This window comes from Quercus lobata, chromosome 1 (genome assembly GCF_001633185.2).
Source record: "Quercus lobata isolate SW786 chromosome 1, ValleyOak3.0 Primary Assembly, whole genome shotgun sequence".
In the NCBI taxonomy this organism is placed as follows: domain Eukaryota; kingdom Viridiplantae; phylum Streptophyta; class Magnoliopsida; order Fagales; family Fagaceae; genus Quercus; species Quercus lobata.
Window position 1 is genome coordinate 47,299,738 of NC_044904.1, and position 18,129 is coordinate 47,317,866.

The 18,129-nt window shown below is 36.4% G+C and overlaps 1 protein-coding gene across 2 annotated transcripts; it reads left to right on the forward strand.

Annotated features, from left to right (window-relative positions):
- The first annotated feature begins 13,846 nt into the window (after positions 1 to 13,846).
- LOC115991243 (U-box domain-containing protein 9-like) lies at positions 13,847 to 16,783 on the forward strand. Of its 2 annotated transcripts, XM_031114974.1 has the most exons (3): positions 13,847 to 14,134; positions 14,275 to 14,519; positions 15,428 to 16,783. In XM_031114974.1, the coding sequence occupies exons 2-3, from the start codon at positions 14,283 to 14,285 to the stop codon at positions 16,517 to 16,519; spliced, it is 1,329 nt and encodes a 442-aa protein (XP_030970834.1). In that variant the 5' UTR covers positions 13,847 to 14,134; positions 14,275 to 14,282; the 3' UTR covers positions 16,520 to 16,783. The 2 variants fall into 2 exon arrangements, with proteins under 2 accessions (XP_030970834.1, XP_030970831.1); XM_031114971.1 differs by having other exon boundaries at positions 13,848 to 14,519.
- The last annotated feature ends 1,346 nt before the right edge of the window (positions 16,784 to 18,129 follow it).

Genomic DNA, 18,129 nt, shown 5'->3' on the forward strand with positions numbered 1-18,129 from the left:
AAATAATGCCGAAAAGAGGTTTTTTAATTTTATAACTTTTTTGCTATTTTTTTAGGAATTTTCTTGCCCGGGTCGAGTATGAACGGATTTCGGGACTAAAATTTTTTTTCCACTTTCTCGGCCTATCTCATCACGTTTTGGCTAAAAATGATGCCGGAAAGAGGTTTTTTAATTTTTTGTATTTTTTTGCTATTTTTTGTATTTTTTTTCAGAATTTTCTAGTTCGGGTCGAGTGTGAACGGAATTTGGGACTAAAATTTTTTTTTCTCTTTTCCGGCCTAACTCATCCAGTTTTGGCTAAAAATAATGCCGGAAAGAGGTTTTTTAATTTTTTGAATTTTTTTGCTATTTTTTTCGGAATTTTCTTCCGTGGGCCGAGTATGAACGGAATTTTGGACTAAAAGATTTTTGTCGCTTTCTCGGCCTATGTCATGCCCGTTTTGGCTAAAATTAATGCCGGAAAGAGGTTTATTAAATTTTTGAGTTTTTTTGCTATTGTTTTCGGAATTTTCTTGTTCGGGTCGAGTATGAACGGAATTAGGGACTAAAATTTTTTTTTTTTCTCTTTCTCGGCCTCTCTCAACCCGTTTTGGATAGAAATAATCCTAGAATTAACTTTTTAAATTTTTTGAATTTTTATGCTATTTTTTTTGGAATTTTCTAACTCGGGTTGAGTGTGAACGGAATTCGGGAGTAACATTTTTTTATCTCTTTTTCGGCGAATCTCATCCCATTTTGGCCAAAATAATACAAGAAAGAGGATTTTTAATTTTTTGAATTTTTTTGCTATTTTTTTCAGAATTTTCTTCCCTAGGCCGAGTACGAACGGAATTCTGAACTAAAAGATTTTTCTCGCTTTCTCGGCCTATCTGATCCCGTTTAATGTCGGAAAGAGGTTTCTGAATTTTTTTGCTATTTTTTTTTCAGTATTTTCTTCCTCGGGCCAAGTATGAACGAAATTCTGGACTAAAAGATTTTTCTCGCTTTCTCGGCCTATCTCATCCCGTTTTGGCTAAAATTAATGCCAGAATGAGGTTTTTTAATTTTTTTTTGTTTTTTTTTGGGAATTTTCTTGCCCGAGTCGAGTATGAACGGAATTCGGGACGAAATTTTTTTTTTCTCTTTTTCGGCCTATCTCATCCAGTTTTGGCTAAAAATAATGCCGGAAAGAGGTTTTCTAATATTTTAATTTTTTTTTTCTATTTTTCTCGGAATTTTATTACCCGGGTCGTGTATGAACGGAATTTGGGACTAAATTTTTTTTTTTTCTCTTTTTCGGCCTATCAAATCCTGTTTTGGCTATAAATAACGCCGGAAAGAGGTTTTTTAATTTTTTTAATTTTTTTGCTATTTTTTTCGGAATTTTCTTGCCCGGGTCGAGTATGAACGAAATGAGGGACTAAATTTTTTTTTTCTCTTTCTCAGCTTATCTCATCCCGTTTTGGCCAAAAATAATGCCGTAAAGAGGTTTTTTCATTTTTGGAATTCTTTTGCTAATTTTTTCGGAATTTTCTTTCCCGAACCGAGTATGAACGGAATTTTGGACTAAAAGATTTTACTCATTTTCTCACCCTATCTCATCCCGTTTTGGCTAAAATTATTGCCGGAAAGAGGTTTATTAGTTTTTGAATTTTTTTTCTATTTTTTTTGGAATTTTCTAGCCCGGGTCCAGTATGAACGGAATTTAGGACTAAATTTTTTTTTTCTCTTTGTCGGTCTCTCTCAACCGGATAGAAATAATCTCGGAATTAACTTTTTAAAATTTTTGAATTTTTTTGCTATTTTTTTTGGAATTTTCTAGCTCGGGTCGAGTGTGAACGGAATTCGGGACAAAATTTTTTTTCTCTTTTTCGGTCTATCTCATCCTGTTTTGGCCAAAAATAATGCCGGAATGAGGTTTTTTAATTTTTTAATTTCTTTTTCTATTTGTTTTGGAATTTTGTTGCCCGGGTCGAGTATGAACGGAATTCGGGACTAAATTTTTTTTTTCTCTCTTTCTTTGCCTCTCTCAACCCGTTTTGGATGGAAATAATGCCGGAATTAACTTTTTAAATTTTTTTGCTATTTTTTATGGAATTTTCTAGCTCGGGTCGAGTGTGAACGGAATTCGGGACTAAATTTTTTTTCTCTCTTTTCCGACCTATCTCATCCAGTTTTGGCTAAAAATAATGTCGGAAAGAGGTTGTTTAAATTTTTTAATTTATTTGCTATGTTTTTAGGAATTTTCTTGCCCGGGTTGAGTATGAACGGAATTCAGGACTAAATTTTTTTTTTTCTCTTTTTCGGCCAATCTCATCCCGTTTTGGCCAAAAATAATGCCAGAAAGAGGTTTTTTAGTTTTTTGAATTTTTTTACTATTTTTTTAGGAATTTTCTTCCCCAGGCCGAGTACAAACGGAATTCTAGACAAAAAGATTTTTCTCACTTTCTCGGCCTATCTCATCCTGTTTTGGCTAAAATTAATGTCGGAAAGAGGTTTATTAATTTTTTGAATTTTTTTGCTATTTTTTTCGGAATTTTCTTGCCCGGGTCGAGTATGAACGGAATTCGGGACTAAATTTTTTTTTTTTTCACTTTCTCGGCCTATCTCATCCCGTTTTGGCTAAAAATAATGTCGGAAAGAGGTTTTTTTAATTCTTTTGCTATTTTTTTTGGAATTTTCTAGATCGGGTCGAGTGTGAATGGAATTCGAGACTAATTTTTTTTTTTCTCTTTTCCGGCCTATCTCATCTAGTTTTGGCTAAAAATAATGCCGGAAAGAGGTTTTTTAATTTTTTGAATTTTTTTGCTATTTTTTTTAGAATTTTCCTCCCTGGGCCGAGTATGAACGGAATTCTGGACTAAAAGATTTTTCTCACTTTCTCGGCCTATCTCATCCCCGTTTTGGCTAAAATTAATGCCGGAAAGAGGTTTATTAATTTTTTGAGTTTTTTTGCTATTTTTTTCAGAATTTTCTTGCCCGGGTCGAGTATGAACGGAATTCGGGACTAAAATTTTTTTTTTCTTTCTCGGCCTCTCTCAACCCGTTTTGGATAGAAATAATGCCGGAATTAACTTTTTAAATTTTTTGAATTTTTATGCTATTTTTTTTTGGAATTTTCTAGCTCGGGTCGAGTGTGAACGAAATTCAGGAGTAAAATTTTTTTCTCTCTTTTTCAGCCAATCTCATCCCGTTTTGGCTAAAAATAATGCCAGAAAGAGGTTTTTTAATTTTTTTTGAATATTTTTGCTATTTTTTTCAGAATTTTCTTCCCCAGGCCGAGTACGAATGGAATTCTGGACTAAAAGATTTTTCTCGCTTTCTCGACCTATCTCATCCCGTTTTGGCTAAAATTAATGCCGGAAAGAGGTTTATTAATTTTTTGAATTTTTTTGCTATTTTTTTCGAAATTTTCTTGCCCGGGTCGAGTATGAACGGAATTCGGGACTAAAATTAATTTTTCTCTTTTTCGGCCTATGTCATCTAGTTTTGGCTAAAAATAATGCCGGAAAAAGGTTTTTTAATTTTTTTTTCTATTTTTCACATAATTTTCTTGCCCAGGTCGAGTATGAACGGAATTTGGGACTAAATTTTTTTTTTCTTTTTCTCGGCCTATCACATCTCGTTTTGGCTAAAAATAATGCTGGAAAGAGGTTTTTTTAATTTTTTTTAATTTTTTAGCTATTTTTTTTCGAATTTTCTAGCTCGGGTCGAGTGTGAACGGAATTCGGGACTAAAATTTATTTCTCTCTTTTTCGGCCTATCTCATCCTGTTTTGGCTAAAAATAATTCCAGAAAGAGGTTTTTTAATTTTTTAATTTTTTTTGTATTTTTTTGGAATTTTCTTGCCTGGGTCGAGTATGAACGGAATTCAGGACGAAATTTTTTTTTTTCTCTTTTTCGGCCTATCTCATCCAATTTTGGCTAAAAATAATGCCGGAAAGAGGTTTTTTAATTTTTTTTTTCTATTTTTCTCGGAATTTTATTGCTCGGATCGTGTATGAACGGAATTTGGGACTAAAATTAGAAAAGGCAAGGTGTGAGGAGTTAGAGAAAGTTATTATTGGTGATGACGAGGGTAAGTTCTTCCAGGTTAGAGTTCAGTTGCCTTCTAAGGAGAAGGAAGAGTTGATAGGATTTCTTAGTAGAAACATTGATGTGTTTGCATGGAGTGCTTACGAAGCTCCTAAGGTTGACCCAAATTTTATTTTCCATCTTCTAAACGTCAAGCCCTCCGTCATCCCTAAAAAGGAACCACCTTGGCGCTCATCTAAGGAACATTCTTATGCAGTCAGGGAAGAGGTGGTTAAGCTCAAACAGGCCCACACCATAAAGTAAGTTTTTTACCTTAAGTGGTTAGCCAATATAGTGGTGGTGAGGAAAAAAAGTGAGAAGTGGCGAGTATGTGTAGACTTCACTAATTTAAATAAAACTTGCCCCAAGGACCCCTTCCCCTTGCCTTGAATAGATCAATTAGTGGATGCAACTGTATACCATCCTCAGATGAGCTTCTTGGATGCTTTCTAAGGATATCATCAAATACCATTAGCTCTAGATGATCATGAGAAAACTACTTTCGTTACACCTACTAGGAATTATCATTACAAAGTGATGCCCTTTGGATTGAAGAATACAGGGTCTACTTATCAGAGGATGATGGCCAAGATGTTTGAACTTGAACTGGGTAAAAATATTGAGGTCTACATATATGATATGGTGGTAAAGAATAAAGTAGAGTCTGAGCACGTAAATGACCTCGGGAATTTTTTGAGATATTGAGGAAACACAAATTGCGCTTAATGCTTCTAAGTGTTCTTTTGGCATTATCTCTAGCAAATTTTTGGGTTATATGGTCACTCATCGCGGAATTGAGGTCAACCCTAATCAGATTAGAGCAATTAACAACCTACAACCTCCTCAGAATCCTAAAGTGGTCTAGAAGTTTACAGGAATGACTGCTGCTTTGAATCGATTCATTTCGCAGTTAGCAGACAAGTGCAGGCCCTTCTTCCAGTTATTGCATAAGTGGATGGGGTTTAAGGGGACCACAGATTTTGCCTCGGCCTTTCAGCAGTTAAAGGAATATCTTTCTCAGCCACCCATTAAGTCCAAGGCCGAGGAGGAGGAAGTTCTATTTGCTTACGTTGCTTAGCTTCATATGCACTGAGCCTGGTACTAGTACGGGTTGATGATGGTGTGCAGAGACCAGTCTATTATGTGAGCAACTCATTGCATGAAGTAGAGATTCGTTATCTACCATTGGAGAAAGTCATTTTGGCAGTGGTGCATGCTACAAGAAAGCTCCCTTATTACTTCCAGGCTCACACTGTTGTGGTTCTCACCCAACTTCCTCTTCAATCTGTTAAGTGTTTGGCTAATCAGAAAAATAGAAAAGAAAGAATAAGAAAACAGAGAAAGGAAAAGGAAAACAGAATTGGAAATTGCTAGTTACTTTGAGGGTAACTACCTCCAAACAAAAAGAGAGAGGAAGAAAGATTGAATTAAACAAAGGAAGTTGATGTAATTCCATTCTTGCCCTTTCTCATAACATTCCACATCTTTATACAAGGCTAAAGTCTTCTTGCCAAAACTAGCAACTAACTAACTAATAACAACCTAACTACTCTAACAAACAAAAATGTCATAACTAACTCACTCACAGCTCACGTAGCACAATTAGTCACACACACTTACAATGCTATTCAATACTATACAACAATTATGTCCAGGTCCTTGACATACTTCCCCCCATTAGAACAGCTTGCCCACAAGATGGGAAAATTGTTACTGTAGACAAAAGAGATCATCCCAAGTAGCATATTCAACTGAACCACCCTGCCATTGGATAAGCAACTGAGTAATTGTCCTCCTTCGAAGCTGATGAGAACTAGATTGAAGTACAGTTGCAGGCTCAGGGGTGAGGATGCCTTGAGAGTTAATTGAAGGAAACATAGAGATAGAAACATTGTGATTGCCCAATTTGGCCTTCAAGTAGGATACATGGAACCCAGGGTGTATAGCTGATTCAGGAGGTAGGTCCAATTTGTAAGCAACCTCTCCAATCCTCTCCAAAACCTTATAAGAACCAAAAAACCTAGGAGATAGTTTATTAAATCCCCTAGCAGTAATAGACTGCTGCTTGTAGGGTTGCAATCTAAGATAAACCCAATATCTAACCTAAGAAACCCTTTCAGTCCTATGGAGATCACTCTACTGCTTCATTCTAGCTTGAGCCTCCACCAAATTCTGTTTCAACAAAGTGAGTATCTACTACCTAGATTGCAATATAGAATCCATTGCTACAACCTCAGTAGTGCCAGGAACATAATTAGTAAGTATAGGTGGACTAAAACCATAGAAAGCCTCATAAGAAGTCATCTTGGTAGCAGTATGGTAGTTAGTGTTGAACCAAAACTCAGCTAACTACAACCATTCAGCCCATTCAGTAGGCCTATCAGCAGAGAATGTCCTCAAATAATGCTCCAAACTTTTATTAATCACCTCAGTCTGCCCATCAGAATGAGGATGGTATACAGATGACATAGCAAGCTGAACACCTTGAAGTCTAAACAACTCAGCCCAAAATTTAGCAGTAAACACAGGGTTTCTATCAGATACAATTGAGCTAGGCATGCCATGTAACTTTAGGACATGCTGAGCAAATAGGGCAGCTACCTTTACAGTTGAATAAGGATAAGACAAGCCTACAAAATGAACATACTTGGTTAATCTATCCACCACCACCATGACAACATCCAATCTTTGAGATCTAGGTAAGCCCACCACAAAATCCATACTCGTTGTAATCCAAGGTTTATCAAGTATGGGCAAGGGTTGAAGCAAACCAGTAGCATGGCAAGTCTCATGCTTCATTTGCTGACACACTCCACACTCCCTGATATGATTCTTCAAATCTGCCCTCATACCAACCTAATAAAAATCATGCTTCAACCTATGGCAGGACTTCAAAAATCCTAAATGGCCACCCAAGGGACTGTCATGGACCAACTGTAGAACCTTAGGCTTCAATCCATAAAAAGGGCTCAGATACACCCTACCCTTAAACAAGATCAGACCATTATGCAGAGAAAAGAACTTAGGCTTAGTAGAATCATCCTGCAATTGCTGAAACAAGGACTGCATAGTAGGATCAGATTGATAGCTTGCCTTAAGCTCCTCAATCCATGAGAGACAAGGAAATGAGATCAAACACAAGGAAGAAGGAGGTTTTGCACTAACAATGGACTGAACCACATCCATAGCAACTACATCAGATCTCCTAGATGAAGCAACAACCACTTTATTCTCACTTTCTTGCTTGTATTCTACCACAAACAAATATCCCAAAAGCTTTGTTAACCACTTTTGTTGAGCAGGTGTAGCAATTCATTGCTCTAGAATGTACTTTAAACTTTGTTGGTTTGTTTTGATGATAAAGGGTCTTCCCAATAGATAAGGCCTCCACTTGTGGATAGCAGTGACTAAGGCAAGCAACTCCTTTTCATAAGTGGATAATTGTAAGGCTTTCCCTTTAAGCACTTGACTATGAAAGGCAATAAGCCTCTGGTTTTGCATTAGGATAGCCCCTAAACCCAAACCAGAAGCATCGCACTCTATAGTAAAAGGACGATTAAAGTTAGATAAGGCCAAAACTGGGGGATGACTTACTGCAAGCTTAAGTTTTTGGAAGGTAGCCTCAGCCTAGGAAATCCACACAAAGGAGTTCTTCTTTAAGAGGGCAGTGAGAGGGGCAGCAATCTGTCCATAATGCCTTATGAACTTCCTATAGTAACTTGTTAAGCCCAAAAAACCCTTTAAGACTTTAACAGATGTAGGAACAGGCCAAGACACCATTGCAGCAGTTTTTTTAGGATCAGTACTCACACCCTTTCTAGAAATGATATGACCAAGGTACTCCACCTCTAAACAGCCAAAAACACACTTAGTTCTCCTAGCAAACAATTGGTGTTTCAACAATAACTCCAAGACAATTCTGAGATGCTCAAGATGGGACTCCAAAGATGGACTGAAAATCAGAATATCATCAAAGAAGACCAACACAAATCTCCTCAAGTAAGGCCTAAACACATCATTCATTAAAGATTGGAAAGTTGATGGAGCATTGGTCAAGCCAAAGGGCATAACCAAGAACTCATAATGTCCATAATGTGTCCTAAAAGCAGTTTTATGAACATCCTCTTTCCCCATCCTGATTTGATGATAGCGAGACCTTAAATCCTACTTAGAAAAGATAATGGAACCAGTAAGCTTACCACCACTGGAATAGGAAACTTGTCCTTGATATTAGCCTGATTCAAAGCCCTATAATCCATACACATTCTCCAAGAACCATCTACCTTCCTCACCAACAACTCTGGAGAAGAAAATGGACTTTGACTAGGTCTAATAGAACCAACCTCCAATGATTCAGCAACTATCTTTTCAATCTCAGTTTTTGGAAAATGTGGATATCTATGAACTTGTAGCAGTATCTCGGTTTCAATTCAAACATGGGTTTGATTCGCACTCCATGTTTTGAGAAATATTTACCATCCGAAAAGAGAAAAAAACGGAGTCTTTGTCTAAAGAAATGCCTTGAGAAAGGGCAGATGTATAGAACCTTTCAACGAGATAGTGCTTTTTCAACTCTCTCAAAATGGAATCTATTCCAAACATATATGCCATGGTTCCTTACTTCGACAGGGTACAAATATCTAAATTTGATATTTTTAGATACTTTTTCAGACCTATTGCCGATACTAAGTAGCAGCCAAAAATTTGTATCCATTTTTCATGATATTATGCATGGATCAGATATATCATGGCGAATTCTTCAGAAAAAATTGTGTCTTCCACAATGGAATCTGATAAGTGAGATTTCGAGTAAGTGTTTACATAATCTTCTTCTGTCCGAAGAAATGATTCATCGAAATAATGAGTCACCATTGATATCGACACATCTGAGATCGCAAAATGTTCGGGAGTTCCTCTATTCAATCCTTTTCCTTCTTCTTGTTGCTAGATATCTCGTTTGTACACATCTTCTCTTTGTTTCTCGAGCCTATAGTGAGTTGCAGACAGAATTCGAAAAGGTCAAATCTTTGATGATTCCATCATACATGATTGAGTTGCGAAAACATCTGGATAGGTATCCTACATCTGAGCTGAATTCTTTTTGGTTAAAGAATCTCTTTCTAGTTGCTCTAGAACAATTAGGAGATTCTATAGAAGAAATACGGGGTTATGCTTCCGGCGGCAACATGCTATGGGGCGGTGGGCCCGCTTATGGGGTTAAATCAATACGTTCTAAGAAGAAATATTTGAATATCAATCTCATCGATCTCATGAGTATCATACCAAATCCCATCAATCGAATCGCTTTTTTGAGAAATACGAGACATCTAAGTCATACAAGTAAAGAGATCTATTCATTGATAAGAAAAAGAAAAAACGTGAACGGTGATTGGATTGATGATCAAATAGAATCCTGGGTCTCGAACAATGATTCAATTGATGATAAAGAAAGAGAATTCTTGGTTCAGTTCTCCACCTTAACGACAGAAAAAAGGATTGATCAAATTCTATTGAGTCTGACTCACAGTGATCATTTATCAAAGAATGACTCTGGTTATCAAATGATTGAACAACCGGGAGCAATTTACTTACGATACTTAGTTGACATTCATAAAAAGTATCTAATGAATTATGAGTTCAATACATCCTCTTTAGCAGAAAGACGGATATTTCTTGCTCATTATCAGACAATCACTTATTCACAAACCTCGTGTGAGGCTAATAGTTTTCATTTCCCATCTCATGGAAAACCCTTTTCGCTCCGCTTAGCCCTATCCCCCTCTAGGGGTATTTTAGTGATAGGTTCTATAGGAACTGGACAATCCTATTTGGTCAAATACCTAGCGGAAAACTCCTATGTTCCTTTCATTACAGTATTTCTGAACAAGTTCCTGGATAACAAGCCTAAGAGTTTTCTTATTGATGATAGTGACGATATTGACCGTGACCTTGATACGGAGCTGGAGCTTCTAACTATGACGAATGCGCTAACTATGGATATGATGCCGGAAATAGACCGATTTTATATCACCCTTCAATTCGAATTAGCAAAAGCAATGTCTCCTTGCATAATATAGATTCCAAACATTCATGATCTAGATGTGAATGAGTCGAATTACTTATCCCTCGGTCTATTAGTGAACTATCTCTCCAGGGATTGTGAAAGACGTTCCACTAGAAATATTCTTGTTATTGCTTCGACTCATATTCCCCAAAAAGTAGATCCCGCTCTAATAGCTCCAAATAAATTAAATACATGCATTAAGATACGAAGGCTTCTTATTCCACAACAATAAAAGCACTTTTTCACTCTTTCATATACTAGGGGATTTCACTTGGAAAATAAAATGTTCCATACTAATGCTAATGGATTCGGGTCCATAACCATGGCTTCCAATGTACGAGATCTTGTAGCACTTACCAATGAGGCCCTATCAATTAGTATTACACAAAAGAAATTAATTATAGACACTAATATAATTAGATCTGCTCTTCATAGACAAACTTGGGATTTGCGATCCCAAGTAAGATCGGTTCATGATCATGGGATCCTTTTCTATCAGATAGGAAGGGCTGTTGCACAAAATGTACTTCTAAGTAATTGCTCCATAGATCCTATATCTATCTATATGAAGAAGAAATCATGTAACGAAGGGGATTCTTATTTGTACAAATGGTACTTCGAACTTGGAACAAGCATGAAGAAATTAACGATACTTCTTTACCTTTTGAGTTGTTCTGCCGGATCGGTCGCTCAAGACCTTTGGTCTTTACCCGGACCCGATGAAAAAAATGGGATCACTTCTTATGGACTCGTTGAGAATGATTCTGATCTAGTTCATGGCCTATTAGAAGTAGAAGGTGCCCTGGTGGGATCCTCATGGACAGAAAAAGATTGCATTCAGTTTGATAACGATCGAATGACATTGCTTCTTCGGCCCGAACCAAGGAATCCCTTAGATATGATGCAAACTGGATCTTGTTCTATCGTTGATTAGAGATTTCTCTATGAACAATACGAATCGGAGTTTGAAGAAGAAGGGGAACGAGAAGGAGTCCTCGACCCGCAACAGATAGAGGAGGATTTATTCAATCACATAGTTTGGGCTCCTAGAATATGGCGCCCTTGGGGCTTTCTATTTGATTGTATCGATAGGCCCAATGAATTGGGATTTCCCTATTGGGCTAGGTCATTTCGGGGCAAGCGGATCATTTATGATGAAGAGGATGAGCTTCAAGAGAATGATTCGGAGTTCTTGCAGAGTGGAACCCTGCAGTACCAGACAAGAGATAGATCTTCCAAAGAACAAGGCTTTTTTCTAATAAGCCAATTCATTTGGGACCCTGTGGATCCACTTTTTTTCCTATTCAAAGATCCGCCCTTTGTCTCTGTGTTTTCACATCGAGAATTCTTTGCAGATGAAGAGATGCCAAAGGGGCTTCTTACTTACCAAACAGACCTTCCTACATCTATATATAAACGCTAGTTTATCAAGAATACGCAAGAAAAGCACTTCGAATTGTTGATTTATCGCCAGAGATGGCTTAGAACCAATAGTTCATTATCTAATGGATTTTTCCGTTCTAATACTCCATCCTAGAGTTATCAGTATTTATCAAATCTGTTACTATCTAACGGAACGCTATTGGATCAAATGACAAAGACATTGTTGAAAAAAAGATGGCTTTTCCCGGATGAAACGAAAATTGGATTCATGTAACAAGAGAAAGGTTTACCATTCCTTAGTCGGAAAGATATGTGGCCATGAAATAGGGATTAAGCGGAACAGAATTGACTGGGTGGTAGAGTCGTGGAAACACCTCTTTCTTCCATATTTTGGACCTTAGTTTCGTGGAACAATATACTTACTACTGCTGAAACACGGAAGAATTGAAATCTTAGATCAAATAGGGTCAGTACCATCCTTCAAGAGAATTTGATGCTCATGCCCTCTACATGGAGGTAAACCAATTGGGGTAGCAAAAATTGAAGCAAACTCAGATAAGAGCTGCTCAATAGTAGGATCATAGGACTGTGCAGATGAAGTAGCAGACCCCAAAGAGACAATTTGCAACAGTATGCCTTTTCTCACAAGTTTTTTAAAAAATTGATCACCTTCTTGGAGAAAGTGAGCAACAGGATGTAGACTTACCAAAGTCACTATGGCACCTAAATATTGGAACTTTATGAACATTGCCCTAAAATCCCACTGTGTTACACCCAAAGTTCTAAGCCATTGAGTGCCTAAAACCAATTCACAGTCACCAAGAGGCAAAACATTCAAATCCATTGCAAAAGCATGCCCTTGCACTAAAACTCTAACATTGACACACACACCATGAGTTTGAATGGTAGCACCATTAGCTACTTTCACCTCAAATGTTAGGGTAGGATCTAATGATAGTTGTAAACTAGCTAGGATGGTAGTATCCAAGAAATTGTGTGTGCTACCCGTGTCAATTAGGATAGTAACCTAGTGACCATTAATCTTACCTTTAACTCTCATGGTACCAGGTGAAGGACTACCCAATAACGTATATAAAGTGATCTCAGCTACACCCTTCTCAATATCAGATTTATTATATCCAGAATTATCTTCATCCAATGGTAATAAGGTAGCCTAAGATTCATCAAATTCTACTAATTGGACATTAGAACTAGGTTCTTGAAAAGGAAATAAACCTTCTAACAAGAAGAGTTTGGCTAACTTACATTGGTGTCCAGGTTGGAATTTCTCATCACAGTTGAAACAAAGCCCTTTTCTTCTTCTCTCCTCCATCTGAGAAGGTGATAACCCTTGCAAAGGAAGCCTATATCTGGAATCCAACTTCACATCAGGTTTTGGACCCAAAATGGAAGGCTTAGTGTAATCAATTGTAGATCTTTGACCTCTGCGGCTACTGTTCAGGTATTTTTCTTGAATTTTGGCTAAACCAAAAGTTTCATTAAGATTCTTGGGATTAAGCATCTTCATAGTTAACCTCACCTCATCTTTGAGACCACTTAAATTACCATTAGAATATTAAATAATTTTTCCTCATATAACCACTCTTTCTCTTAAACGTTCTAAGATAATTTGATATCCCTTCAATAAGATATTTAACAATGCATAATAAATAGAGAAAATGGATTGCCACTAAAATATGTCAATGAGAAATATTACATATATTTTTCTTAAAATCTTTGTTATTATTGATAATAATTAATAGAATATATAGTTTTAAAGTATTCCCAAATAACTTCATAACATTTTTATATTAAAATATTTAACTACGCTATCAATTATAGAGGAATACACATGTAGTAAAAAAAAAAAAAAATGATACAGAGTATGATTTGGATTAGATAAAATATTAATAAAGAATACATGTGACTAACTTTAATTAATTTATTAAAAATCAATGGCTAAACTCAAAATTTTAGGATCAAAGCTTCATAATTGTCATTGTATCTACTATTATTATTATTATTATTATTATTATATATAAAAGTAGGTTTAAATTAAGTTGATTGGTAAAATCCCTCGACTTTTTCCCTTTGAATAAGGAACATTGACTTCTATATACACCAAAAGAACCCATTGATGTTTTAGGCTAATAAAAAAAAAATGTAATTATTGTGAAGTACACTTAATAAATCCAAACCTTATTTTACTTTATCAAATATATATATATATATATATTAAAAAAAAAAAACCATATTATGAATCTCCTGCTGTGACCTCAGATAGTACCACCACCAGGTGGGTTGATCAGTACACACTTGAGTCTAAAGTCCAAACACAAAAACAGAGAATTGGAAACGGTAGAGTAGTGAGAAACATGACATGGCAATAGTCAATAGATTAGTCATAACATATCATACCTCATCTCATCTGACCCCTGTGGCCGTGTGCGTGTGTACATAATGTAAAAAGTTGTAAACCGAATTTTCCATCTCATAAAAGTCTTTCCGTTTCATCATTTCGTTCATTCAATCTCTCTCTCTCTCTCTCTCGCTGAAACACAAAAGGGAAAAGAAGAAGACACAACAGTATTCAAATCAAGAAAGAAAATGAAAAAGCAGCAGCCCACCACAACAGTTCTGAATCTTTTTCTCCATTCCCACCAATACCCAATCTTCTAATTCCACTGCAATTCTTGCCTTTTCTTGTTTTTTGTTTTTTGCTTTTTGTTTCATAATATCCAAAATGACCAAGACTGATGGGGGGGCTATGGCAGCCAGGGCTATGGAGCTGAAGAAGGAGTTGTGGAGACTGGTGAAGGAGATTGTTGATGAAGATGACTATATGGTTGAGACAGCCGACCAGGCCATCACAACATTGTGTTCTTTGAAGTATTTGAAGCAATCAAACAACACCCTTTCTTTCAAACTTGATGATCATGCTTTCACTGTTCCTCAAGAATTCAGATGTCCCATTTCTAAAGAGCTCATGAAAGACCCTGTTGTCTTGGCTACTGGCCAGGTTCCTTTTTTTTTCTTGCCTCTTTTGTTTCCAGTTACTAATTTGTTGCTTCAACTTTTCTATTCTGTTCTATAGTAGTATTTTTTCTTGATCTTGAAAAAGCTTTAGGCTTTGCCGAGAAACGGATTTGTTTACAAGTTGAATTCTTTGGAATTAAGGATCTCACTTTTATTGATTATGTTCCAATTTGGTAATACCATGAACCCCTCAATTCTATGCAACAAAATTCTTGATAAAGAATATGAGTGATTCCAGCTTTCCCTACATATATAAATGCAAAAGATCTACTGCCATTTTCTGCATCTATTTCATGCTTTCTTCTCAGTTTCTTGCTTGAACATTAATCCAAGAATCTCATTTTTCACTAATCTTTGGTTCTTGCTATGGTTGAAGGGAAGTGATGTTAAGAATTTAGGACAAGCTTTCCATGGGTTGATTCTTTTATTCTTCTGGGTCAGAAAGTACAGGTGGTTTTATTGGATGTAGAATTTTGTGAATTGAGGGATCAATGATATTTGTTGAAGTCATTATCTCCATGTTTGCAGTGCCAGCAGGCTTTGTTATTGGAAATCTTACATACTGCGAAAGATAATTTAGTTGTGGATATGAAAATTATATCTCAAATGATAACCTCAAAAATTAGAATCATTCATTTATAACATTAATGAATTGTCACCAACCAGTCATCAATTATTTATGCTACAAACTTAATATCATGTTTGTACAATCTTTCAATATCATGTCTCAGCTTTATTTTTCTTTCTTTTTTTTGGCTGTTTCTTATGCTTTTTCCTTGTCACTGATCTGTAAAATCATGGTATTACTCATTTTTGTGCATTTCATAATTTTTTATTTTTTACTTTTTTCCTTCTTCTGATGAGTCATTTAATAACTGTGTTGATCTGCAGACTTATGATCGTGCATTCATCCAGCGGTGGTTCAATGAAGGTAACCGGACATGCCCTCAAACCCAACAAGTCCTGTCCCATTTAGATCTTACCCCCAATCAATTGGTCAAAGAAATGATTTCCCAATGGTGCAAGGAGCATGGAGTTGAGCTTCCAAAGCCTGTAGACAATATTGATGAGGCAGTAACTGCTGCAGAAAGAGTCTATTTACAACCCGGCTATATAAATTCTCTGCTTGACAAGTTGTCCCAACCACTTTCTGACCAGAAAGAAGCTGCAAAAGAGCTTCGGAAGCTAACAAAGAAAATGCCATCATTCCGGGCCCTTTTTGGCGAGCACCCTGATGCCATTCCTCAATTGCTTCATCCACTCTCATCAGGCAGTGCTGATACTCATCCTGATCTCCAAGAGGATTTGATCACAACAGTTCTAAACCTCTCAATTCATGATAATAATAAGAGACTAGTTGCAGAGGATCCAGTGGCCATACCTCTAATTATTGAATCCTTAAAATCTGGAACAATTCAAACAAGAAGCAATGCTGCTGCAGCACTCTTCACATTATCAGCCCTTGATCCAAACAAGCTCATTATTGGAAAATCTGGTGCCCTCAAACCTTTAATTGACCTTCTAGATGAGGGGCATCCATTAGCCATGAAAGATGCTGCTACAGCAATATTCAACATTTGTTTTGCCCATGAGAATAAAGGGAGGGCTGTCAATGAAGGTGCAGTCAATGTGATTTTGAAAAAGATCGCGGATCACGTACTAGTTGATGAGTTGTTGGCTATACTTGCAATGCTTTCTAGCCATCAGAATGCTGTTGATGAAATGGGAGAGCTTGGCGCTGTGTCTTGCTTGCTCAATGTCATTAGGGAGAGCACTTGTGAACACAACAAGGAGAATTGTGTAGCCATTCTCTTCACCATCTGTATGAATGATCGAACTAAATGGAAGGAGATTAGGCAAGAAGAAAATGCCAATGGTACACTCTCTAGGCTTGCTCAAAGTGGAACTCTAAGGGCCAAGAGGAAGGCAAGTGGCATCCTTGAGAGACTGAATAAAGCTGCTTCATTAACGCACACTGCTTGATGAAGTAAGCCCCTTTCTCCAAAAAATTCATAAAATTCATTCGTAGTCACTCCTTATAAATATCCTTTTCTCTCAATTTGCTGCTGTACACAACAATCCCAGCTCAGTTACCTGTAAAGAAAAAGGGTTCACACATTTGTACACATTACATGTATTCATCGTGCACAGATTTTGGTCCATCTTAGGCTTGTAGAAGAGCACGGTACATTTGGATTTTTTTTTTACCTCTCTCTATGAATGAATACGTTAGTTTTGAGTCTGACAGGTAAGTTCAATTTTCTAGTCTGACATGTCTTGTCTACATCAACTAGCTAACCTGTTTGAATTGCTTACATGGGATTTGTTTGGATTACACAAGAACTAGAGAGGCATTATGAATTTATGATAATAAGAGGATTGGGTCTCCCTTGTTCAGATCAATTAGAGGTTGAGAGACTGGAACTGTAGGGTCTCCCTTGTTCCTGTCACCAATAAAGCACCAACCTTTTTGGAGTGTCGGCACCGTATCTTTACATTTTATTTTATTTACTTTGTTCCCTTATTTGAGCAATGGATTAAAATATAGTATATTTGGACGGCGGTTTAGAGTTATAAACCTATATTACAAGAAGAAGAAAAAAGGGTAACAGTAGCAAAGTATAAATTGATTTGCATCAAATTTGGTATCTCCATGATGCGCTGACTCATTATTCCACAATACCACAACTAAAATTTGAACATTGAGAACCTTCTCAAATGAAGAAAAAAAAAAGTTGAACATTGAGAAATTTAAGAAACAAAGAAATGCACTGAATTTCATATATATATATTTTCTTTATTGCAAACTACTACTTTGCAGGAACTAATCTATCTGCTTCCTTTTAGTATGACTAAAGGATTACTTTAGTTGGTTGCTTCTATAAGAAATTCAAGAAGAAATCGGATAATTTTGTGTTATTTTTATTGCTTGTATGATCGTAATAAATTAAAGATGATTCAGCATATTTGCATACCCATGGCCAATTGCCTTGCCTATATATGATATTTAACATCATCTACGGTATCCAACTGCTGCCGTTTGTAATTAAGAGGAATTCTTGGATCTTATTTTAGAAAATTGCTAAAACAACTAGCATTTACCCACCAAAAAAAGCAACTTCTTTTTTTATAGCAAGAGTAAATTTGAAATTATGACCGAGACCCCAAAAAGTATGAATAAAATGACAATCTTTTACTTTAGTAACAATAAAATGAACAGTGTGAACACAAATTTTCAAAACTTCATCTCCTTTGATATCAATAATTATCGACTTTTTTCTTCTGTCACTTTTGTTTCATTTTCATTATTTCTCCCCATGTTTAAACCCTTAAGCAATGTTCGGGAGAAAATGGGATTTGCCCTTTAAAAAAAACAAACAAACAAACAAACTGGAGCCCTATAGTGGCGTTTTAAGGAGTCTTATAGTGACGATTTTAGATCCTATAGTGGTCTTTTGGAACTTGAGCTCCATGAACTCGAGTTCCATGCAAGGTTTTTTTATTTATTTTTAGTTTGATCGCCCCATACCTATAGTGACGTTTTAAGGACCCTATAGTGGTATTTTAAAACTCGATTTTTGGACAATCGAATT